This window comes from Somniosus microcephalus, chromosome 15, assembly GCF_052327205.1.
Source record: "Somniosus microcephalus isolate GS21.2 chromosome 15, FLI_Smic_1.0, whole genome shotgun sequence".
Classification (NCBI taxonomy): Eukaryota; Metazoa; Chordata; class Chondrichthyes; order Squaliformes; family Somniosidae; genus Somniosus; species Somniosus microcephalus.
Window position 1 is genome coordinate 60,296,613 of NC_141001.1, and position 10,258 is coordinate 60,306,870.

At 40.5% G+C, this 10,258-nt stretch overlaps 1 protein-coding gene across 13 annotated transcripts in view; it reads left to right on the forward strand.

Annotated features, from left to right (window-relative positions):
• The window catches only part of sox6 (SRY-box transcription factor 6), a 640,702-nt gene that overhangs the window by 568,835 nt on the left and 61,609 nt on the right, over nucleotides 1-10,258 (forward strand). For all 13 annotated transcript variants that reach the window (XM_086007882.1, XM_086007877.1, XM_086007883.1 and 10 more), the window contains 2 exons: nucleotides 3,338-3,518; nucleotides 6,417-6,598. In XM_086007882.1, coding sequence (XP_085864008.1) covers nucleotides 3,338-3,518; nucleotides 6,417-6,598 — 363 coding nt within the window. The remainder of the gene's footprint in view (nucleotides 1-3,337; nucleotides 3,519-6,416; nucleotides 6,599-10,258) is intronic.

The window sequence follows — 10,258 nt, forward strand, 5'->3', positions numbered from 1 at the left end:
CAAGTGAGGCAAAGAAAAAAGCTTTAGGAGCTTTTTGAAGGCAGGAAGAGAAGTAGCAAGGTAGAGTTATTTTGAAGGGAATTTTGAAGGGCAGTGGCATAATGACTGAAAAATCAGCCTCTGATGTGGAGGGAGCAAGGACCAAACAGTAATCAGGTTAGTTGACAGAGGAATGTTGAATAGGAAAATGGGAGAACTCTGTTTTTCTTCAAATAGTGCCATAGGATATTTATCGTCCACCTGAACCACTGGAACAGATAGCTAGGATAAAATAAAAACAGAAAATGCTGGAGATACTCAGCAGGTCAGGCAGCATCTGTGGGGAGAGAAATAGAGTTAATGTTTCAGGTCGATGACCTTTTGTCAGAACTAGGATCTTGGTTTAATATCTAATCTAAAGAACGGCACCTCTAACAATGCAGGACTCCCTCATTACTGCACTGAGTGTCAACCGAAGTTATGTGCTTAAGCGTTAGTGTTGAATTGAACCCACAACCTTCTAACCCAGAGGCGAGAGTTCTACAGTAAATGGTTAAATTAGACACATACATGGAAAGAAACTCAGGTTTGAACACAGGAATACACAACTGGATATTTAGCTTACACTTGTTAGAATACATTTCAGATTTAGTTGAGTGGAGAGTTAGAACTGCAAAGTGCATTAGTTCCAAATTACATTTGTCAACATGAGTAAACACTGACATTACAATAATAAAATTACTGTGCTTATGTAAATAAAGGCAAGTACAGAGAGAGACTAATGAGCCTTCCTTTAGTTAAATCTTTTAGGAATTGGCTAATTAGCTTCTTATTTGAATGTTACAGGAGAGAGCCATTTCTGTCCCTGAGGTAAAAAGTACCATCCAACTGAATGATCAGATGTTGTATTCAGTCTTTGTTATTCTGTATTTTCCAATTAACTATGCAATGTACCACAGTTAATACCACAGCTTTTTGAAACTATCAAAGGAGCAATTTTCTGTTCTTGTTGCAGATACACAGACAAACAATCCTAAATGAGAGTTTTAAAATAAAATATACACATCAATTACTGCTCCCTCCACACACCCCCACCCGTTTTCTCCTGTCCTCTCCTTAGGTTCCAATTTACACTGGATTAGAGTTTCATGGGAATATGCCAACTTCTGGTACCTCATCCAAGTGAGCTACCATTCTTCATGTATGAGCCTAGATAGTGACTGTCAGCAGGCTGTTCTACCACACACAGCACTGTAGCTGAGATTGATTCGGGTTCTCCTTTGCCATTCGCACTAGCACATTTTCCACCAGGGGTCATTTGATAGTAATCAGGAGCAGGAACCCTGCTTCATTCCCCCTTCCTCCCCCAGAGGCACAGGAGGACATTCTGGCAGGTTTTCTTGTCCAAATGGCTTAGGTCTACATTGGACAGTGCATTTTCCAACTGAGCCAGTGGAGCAGCCATCAATTCAATTCTTTATTCTAAATGACACTTTTAGCTGGGAGATTGAGTGGCACTGGAGTGGGGAACACCCCATTTACACCTGTAGGGTCTAAGGTTTGACTTCAGCACACACCAATGCAATGAAAGTCTCCTCTGGCTTAAAGGATCCTTTGTGAAATGGGTTAGGGACAGCCTTAACCCAGTTCTTAATGGAAACAGGCCCACAGCATAAAACCCCCTGTATTTTCCCTCCAAATTGACTCTGTCTTAGTAAAGAAGGTATGGGAAATGTAAATGTCACAGTGGTGCTTTTGTGAGGTCCGAGGATAAGGCGTGTTTGGACAGAGCAGCCCGAGTTCACTTTGGCCATTATTGTAATTGATCTGAGAGAGCTTGACATCGGCGGTAGATTTTAATTTTCACCACCAGGAGGAAAACCCAAAGTCAATGGAAAGGAAAATTGGACAGGGTATATAACGAGCGGCTGATCCGCTACCACCTGGTTTCCACCCAGCGATGAAAGTTAAAAATCTACCTCTCGATGTTTCCATCGGCAGTGTACCCCAACACTGATGCCCCTCAGAATATGTATAACATTAACGTACAGGTTGTTTATGTCAATGTAAATATACATTGGCATATTTCTAAATTGCTTCAATGGTAGTTTCTGTCAGTACACCTCTGATAATTTGGACTTTACAATTTAAAGAAGCAATTAGCTTTACAATGTACGAGAAAGCTCAGACAGTTTCAGTAAATAACTGCTTACCATAGCTCTCTGTTATACTGCGGTCACTGCTATAATGTGAGTAATGAATGGCTTTCTCTAGCGGTGTGTGTAGTTAAGTTTCTCTTTCCTACAACACTCTCTTTCCTATAATGCGGTTTGTATGAATCCTGAGGGATGTGTTTTAATAAGAGGTTACTACATTTTACAAACTACCAAACCATTGTCTACCATTACGTCATTGAGCTTGGTAACAAATGACAGGGAAAGCAGGTCTGGGATTTAACAAACTTCTTTTTTTTTGGTGTCTTATTAAATGATCTCAATTTAAAAACAAGATTACCAAGCCATGTAACTCCTTGGTTGATTTAATAGACTTAACTATCCCCTTCTATTTTAGTATCATCTGCAGATCTTGCCAACTTGAATTGTACTTCTGGATGCAAATCCAATGTAAATTAGAAGCAGTTGGGGCCCAGCACAAACATCAGGGCACTCCCCTAAGCATATCTCCCCAGTCTGAAATCACTCCTCTATTATCCGCTGCTTCATCTCGGTCAGCTAAATGTCACCTGGTTTCACCTTGGATACTCCCTTCCTTCAGCTTGAGCAGCAGCCATTCTTGTGGAACTTAATGAAATGCTGTTTGGAACTCTAGGTACACTACATGATGGGGCTGTCCAACATCCATTTGGGATGTCGGTTCCTTAAAACAGCCCAGGAAGTTGATCAGGCAGGGCCTCTTCCTTCTCAAATTGTATTGGCTGCCAATTACCAGGTTATTTTTCTAATATGAAGTACAACCATTATTTACAAATTAAATGCATGTGTGAAATGTAAATGTCAACTACTAAGAATCTTTTCTATCTGTAGTAATCACAATGCTCGATTCATTTAAACAGGTTAAAGTTAATCAGGTTAAAGTGAATAAGGTTAAAACCAAAAATTATTTCTGTGATTTAAGGAAGACAATCCATTTGTATGCAAATAGATTTAGAAATAAAAAGGAATGGTTTACTAGTTTTGTGCGTACCAGGATCAAAATGGCACCTGATTAAAATAGGTCTGGCACCAATTGCCTCAAATGTGCACGTCAGTTTGGATTAGATTCCAAGGATTGGAAGATCACATTGTTGTTATGTGATCTTCAATGTGCTAAAGTATGCTTGTTTATGGTTCGTTCGTAGGATGAAGCAGCACAGCCACTCAATCTGTCAGCCAGGCCCAAGACTTCAGAGCCCATCCGATCCCCCACATCACCCACCCAGAGCTTCTTCCACACAAATAAGTCCAGTCCAGTCAACCTGCCCAACAAAAGCAGCATCCCCAGCCCTGTGGGTGGTACACCAGGAAGAGGATCATCTTTAGGTAAGTGCACAACGAGAATGAACCTTTGTACCTTTGAATCTTTGTACCCTTAACATCACAAGAGAAGTGTTGCTCAAGATGCTACATGTAGTCTTCTTCTTAGGCAGTCCCTCGGAACCGAGGATGACTTGCTTCCACATTAAAAATGAGTTCTCAGGTGACTGATGAGACTGATCTGTCACAGGTGGGGCAGACGGTGGTTGAAGGAGCGGGTGGGTGGGGTGCTTGGGTTGACGTACGCTCCTTGCGCTGCCTGCGCTTGGCTTCCGCTTGCTCCCGGCAAAGAGACTCGAGGTGTTCGGCGCCTTCCCGGATGCTTCTCCTCCACTTTGTGCGGTCATGTAGTGATATTGTAATTGTGAAGTTTTCATGTGGTCAGTATTTCTATTGAAATTGTAAACGTGTTCTTTTTGGTATTGCTTGTTGACCATTTTTCAGCCAATCAAACGTGCAGTCTAGTCCAAATAGGGTGAGCTCTTTGGGTAACGTTTTTACAGATTAGAGCTCTCAGCACAGAGCTTTGTGCCATGAGAAAGCATACAGGGAATTTGGCCCTGTACAGTTTAATTAGCCAAGAGTACTAATTCATCAAATCTAGCCCTATGGTTCTAGATGGTCCAGGTGCTGAAGAAAAAACAAATCTGGCATTGAACCTAATCTTGTTAATAGCCTCAAATCACCTTCACTCTTACCAGTGTAGCACCACCACCACTGACTTAGCACACAGTTAGACGTGTTGTAAGCCTTACATGTGATATCTAAAGCATTGGTGAGAGTCCTGTTGCTTAAATTAAACAGGTTTATTGACAATTCAAGAGCATATGTGAAATCATTCTGTCTGTTCCCCCCTCCCCCATACATGTTTCCACTTCCTGAGTTCAAAGAGAGGTTATGATTTCTTAAACTAGCAACTAATATTAGATTGATCATATCCTACTGTTGGCCATGACATATCCTTTATATCCATGATGAAGCAGGGACTGTTGGATGAGATCCAGCTTACTTTTATCAAAAATACTGTACATATATTCAAGCTTCTCTAATACAATTACAAGCTTGGCTATTGATTTTCCTTAGCATAAGCGACAGGTTGTATAAAACATGACCATAACCAGCAGTGCATTTTAGTAGATAGCTTATATCCTGCAGAAGAGCAATGCATGTACAAATGAAAGTGCATTATTGTTTATTCTTGTCTCTGTCTCTTAACTCCAAAAGCTTTGGAAATCTACAGCTAATCCATGTTGGATTCAAATGTCATATTGTCTGGCATGTAATCAGATTTGATTGAATAATTATCAAATTGCCAAATATCAATTGGCGACTCAGCTTATACTTCCAATACTCACAGTAACACAGTTGCTAATTTTGAACTAATCTATAAATAACTTGGCCTTTAGTAGTGATCCATTTTTTTCATGCTGCATCACAGCGTGTGGCAACATTGTGCCCTTCGCAGGGCCAGTCTATATAAGTAAGACTTATAATACAGCACAGGGACCAGCTCACACCCAACCTCCTCCTCACCTGCGAGCCTTGGCAGACCTGCTGCCCCAAGTGTCTCTGGGCATCATTACAAAGCTCACCAGTTCTCAGGTGATACTTGAGCCATGATTCAGGAGAGACTGTGGGTAGAAAGAAAAGGAAAATGCTTTGAAAAAAAATCCAAAATGGAGTAGCTTTATAGTAGCTCTGTGAGAGTGGTCATCAATCAAGTTACTTCTCAGGATTGTGGCCCTCAACAAAAAGCTAGGCCTAATTCCAGAATCTCCCACTCCTGGGACCTGCACTCACTGGGGCTACATAGTCGAGTGAAGCTTCCCACTGGAAGGGATCAAGGAATTATTCCTAGTGAGTACGTCTTGTCTATACTATAGACTGAATAGTTACATTTGCATGAATCACAGTATTGCAAAAATAAGTTGCCTACCCATAAGTTTTGCTGCTCTGTTTCTAGAATGTACTAAACTTGGAAGCTTGGAAGGTATTTTTCCCCCTCCAACTAATGGCCCACCTTTAGCATTGTGTTTTACTGTATGTCAAAAAAGGGCAAGAATTAATGAGCAAAACCTAAATGCTTTTTTTTTTTGTCCTCATTTGGAATACAGAGTTCAAAATAATTTGTAGTTTTGATTAACGCAGTGGCGCCGAACATAATTGAAAAGTGCTTAGTGGCTTTGGGTGATGAGCAGCAGAAAGCCTGACTGATGCGACTGAAAACAGGGTCCGGAGGGAAACATTATTCATTACCTAAAAGTCCTATATCCCTACACAGATCACCGCACTTCAGTAATTCACATCTTTAAAAAAAAAATTGGTTATTTTAAAACCATTTGAAAAGAGGTGATGTACATACAAAAAAATCAAGAATGAAAAATAACAGCGCCAAGGAAAGTAGTTTTAACTGCTCTCTCAGCTTTGCCTACTCTACTATTACCTGAATTGGGTCAGTGATACAGGGTCTAATACATCTAGTTAAAAAGTGCGAATCCATTTGCAAGAGACGGTTGTGGCAGTGTGGAGCACATTCTTAGGAATCAATGTTCCAGATAATGTACTGAAAGGAATGGCTTCATTAATAATTAACAGCTTCAGGAGATTCTCGTCTGAATCCAAATTTGCCTCAGTTTTAATGAGTTTTTTTTGAAAGAAAAACAATGTTGACTGTGGGATAAAGTACACTTTTCATATTGAATATTTTAAATTTGACAACAGATGGTTTATAAAGGAATCTGCTGTAGGCTGAGTAGTTTATTACACAAGGGGGAAGTTGTATTGGAAAAAGAGGACCTTTATGGGTCAGAATAATTTTTATTTTGTCGTAAGCTACCATTTGCTGTAAGTCAGCCCATTTCCTTCTTAGGAAATTTTATGACTGCTATTTTATCCCTACCCTAGACATCCTCTCCACTCTGAATTCAACAGCCTTCCTGGGTGACCAGGATGCGGTGATGAAGGCCATCCAGGAAGCTCGAAAAATGAGAGAACAGCTGCAACGAGAGCAGCAGTTGCAGCAGTCTGGGCTTGATGGGAAGATGTCGTCCATGAATAGCCTGGGAATTAACTGCACGGGTAATAAGGTGAGTGTTTGTAGTGACGCTCAGCAGGAAGGTCCCTACCAGCAGAAAAAAGTGCGAGTACTCTCTCGGCTGTTGTTTTATTGGCTTCTAGAGCAGGGATGAATATTCAACTTTGTTCCGTCTTTTAGCTCAGCCTCCAAAGTTAACGGGGTAGAGTTTCTGCTTTGGGCGCAATCGGTGATCTGGGCGCAAATTGGGCTCAAAATTGCGCTGGTTTTCAGAAGTGAGTTTTTTTGGTCAGGTTTCCATTCAAAAACTCATTTGCATATCGCCGAACGTATAATCTTCCATGAACCAGCGCAATCGGGCTGCGTTTCAGAACGTAATTTTTTAAAACTTTTTTTGCATTAAAAATATTCCTTGATATATCCAAGAGTGATAACCTGGTGCAGTTTTATTGATACAACTGAAAATGGATTAATCACAAAATAAATAATTTTTAATCACAAACAAACTATACAGACCCATTTACTAGTTTCATTGGTGTACTGTAGTCAGTTTTTTAGTAAATTAAGTATTTTTTTTATATTTGAAAGCTTTTAATTAGTGTCCATGCACCAAAAATAACCCTTAATTTTAAGAGCCTCGTCGAAAGCCCGCAAACGGGCGCAATTAGCGGAAACTCGCCAAGGTGATTAATTCAATCTGCTGCGCATGGCCAGTATTGTTGCCAGGGCCAGCTTCCAGCACAATATTTTTTTTTAAACTAGCGCAAAAGAGCATGGAAACTCAAATTGCAAGGAATGTGATTTGCGCATGAAATTCCTCGATCTTTTGCGCTGGTTTGGCCGATTTTGGACGAATTGCGCTGAAAAAAAACAGCGCATCCTAGTGGAATCTCCAGGCTAAGGTTTTTTGACTTCGGGTCTGCAGTCTGAAAACCAAGGCTTGTGTGCCAGTGGGGATGGGAGCCCCCAATGGGTACTTGGGGAACTCTCCATTACTTTACCAGACCACCAGGGAACACAATGAATTGTCATTCGCACATGAGACCACTAACTGGACAAAAGACTCAGGTTGCACCAAGGAACTAGATTTAGACCCCAGATTATCACTGGAGCATTGGACATAAACTAAATATCAAACTTAGTCAATAGAGTTGCATCCTTACAGTTTGTACCAATGATAGACAAGCACTTGATTTCCAATCTGCCACTACTTCTCCAAAGGATCAGAAGTTAATAATCATCAGTGATTGGGTATGAAAGCTAGAGCACCAACATTAGGTTAATGAACATATCTCAGTAAAGATTAATTCAGCACCCTCATACAATCAGACTCCAAGGGTGCGATTTTTAACTTGTAAAACTGGCATTGTGGGTCAGCTACCTGTTATACAAACATTCCGACTTTCATTTCCATTGATTTCAATCGAGCACTTTCGAGAACGAGCAGCTGATCCACAATGCCACATTTACACCCAGGTGGCAAGTTGAAGACCTAACCCTGCAGTCAAGGCAATGTTTAAACAAAACTGTTCAAAAATTAATAGAAATGGGCAGAACAAAGCAAAAGAATGTTAATGATAATCATAACTCTTTGATTTGTTTTCTCAGAGGGGTTGTTATGATAATCCCTCTTAATGACTTGCAGCTAATAACTTGTTCAAGGATAAATTGGTATAGACTTACCTGCACTTCAAAGAGTGAATGTTTCTTGTTAATATGCTTTTTAATTCTCAATGCTTTGTTGCTTACTGGGTCACACTATTAAGCACTATACAATTTAAGGTGAGTATAAATAAGTAAAGAACCTGCTCTTTAGTGTGAAATAAGTCTGTATTATGCTTTCTTTGAACTGGTTTTCATATCCAGGAAAGGAAAAATGAAATTTCCAACCCTAACTGATCCTTCTGTTTCAGTTGAGCAATTATTAGATAGGAAAGCATTTGTGAATAATTCTTCAATGGAGAGAGTTTGAGGCCAAGAGAAAAACTCCAGCCTAACCTTGAAGAGCATTTATTACACCCAATTACATGCTTACAGGAGAGTTATGGATTTCTTGGGAATCCTTCAGTTGACCCATCCATTGCCTTTCCCGCTACAGTGCATATTTAAAAAAAAAATTTGATTAGCGCTACAAAATGTTTCAGAAACTGATGGCTGAGATGAACCTGGTATGTTTATAAATAGCACTGGCTTTACCACAGAGGAAGCCTGTCTCTCCCAGGTATGTTCACTTAAATGAAGGTGTCCTCATTCATGTAGGGAAAGAATGGCCGAAAGACAACTCAGAATTTAGCATTGTACACAGGTATGAAAGCCTGGTTAATGAGCACATGTTCTGTAATGCTCAGAACTGACTTTCCACTACTTCAGTTTCCATTACCAGAGTAAGTCAGAGGATGAAACCCAATAAAGCTCATCCTTTCGGTTGTCCCTTGAATCCCAGTAGAATGTGACTCATGTAAGCTCACTTTGTCTTCAGTTTCATTCCCGCAGGTAGAAAGCTCGCAGGAAAAGACTATTTATTTTGACATTTGATTTATGATCTGTGAAGCATTTAATATTTTAATGGAATTTCCTGAGATGTAAATATATTCCTATTCAGAAATGGCCCGTATAAAATGAGCATTCTGACGAATTGAGACAGTGCAGTTTAAAACAAGGTTTGGAAATGCATTCCTAAAGTATTGTGCAGTATGTTTCAAAAATGTTGCAGCGCATTTTAATACTGGAGTAGGAGACCTTAGGATAGAAATTGGTCCTAGATGCACCTGTTTTACAGGCATAAAACGAGTGCAAAAAAGATAAATTTGGGGTCACACCAAGGACGCCTGAAAACCGTCCGACCTAGGCTATTGTTTTTGGCCCCTTAAATATGCTAATGAAGGGCCTCAGGCCTGCACAGCTCAGGTTTTCAGGACCCCATCGGAATGCAGCCTAGCCAGTGGCCTCCACCGAAAAAGTCCGCAAATTTTTAAAAATATTTTGGTGGGGCCAGGAGCAGGACTGCTACTCCCAACTCCACAGTACTTCCCCAGGCTGCTGCCAGTCACTATCATCCTCGTCCCACCACCCCCCCCCCCCCCTTCACCCAGGGACTTTTCTGAGGCATGACAGGAGTCGGCAGCTCGCTCTGAATATTTAGGTGAGGTCCAAGGACCAATTTATTGTAATCCTTGGACCTCCGTCTTTGGGCGCACGGATCTTTCCCTGCGGCCATTTACCACATTTAAAAACAGCCTAAAGGAATGTCTAGGCCCTTGAGCGGATTATTATCCCCTGTAGCACCTTTTGCTTTAATCAGCTGAAAAGCCCTTCTTCTGGCTTATTTTAACAAAGTCACAAGATAATTATGGATGGAGAAGGCCATTCAGCCCATCTTTATCCATCCATCCAGAAAGACACTAAAATTCTCCCACTGAGGTATCCAATCGATTCTTAAATTATTCCAGGAATTTCCCCTCAACTACTCTATCCAGGAGTCCATTCCATGTATTGATCATTTTTTGTGTGAAGAAGAACTTCCTAATATCAGTCCTAAATTTGCCATTGACTAGTTTGAACCTGTGACCCCTTGTCGTGCTTTCGCAATTTAAATTAAAGAACGTTTCTGGATTTATCTTTTCCATATCATATTATACTACATTATATAACTTCTTCTGATCGCCATGTTGTAGAAAGAGTCATGAAAACAAATGAGCCAGTTAGCAGAACG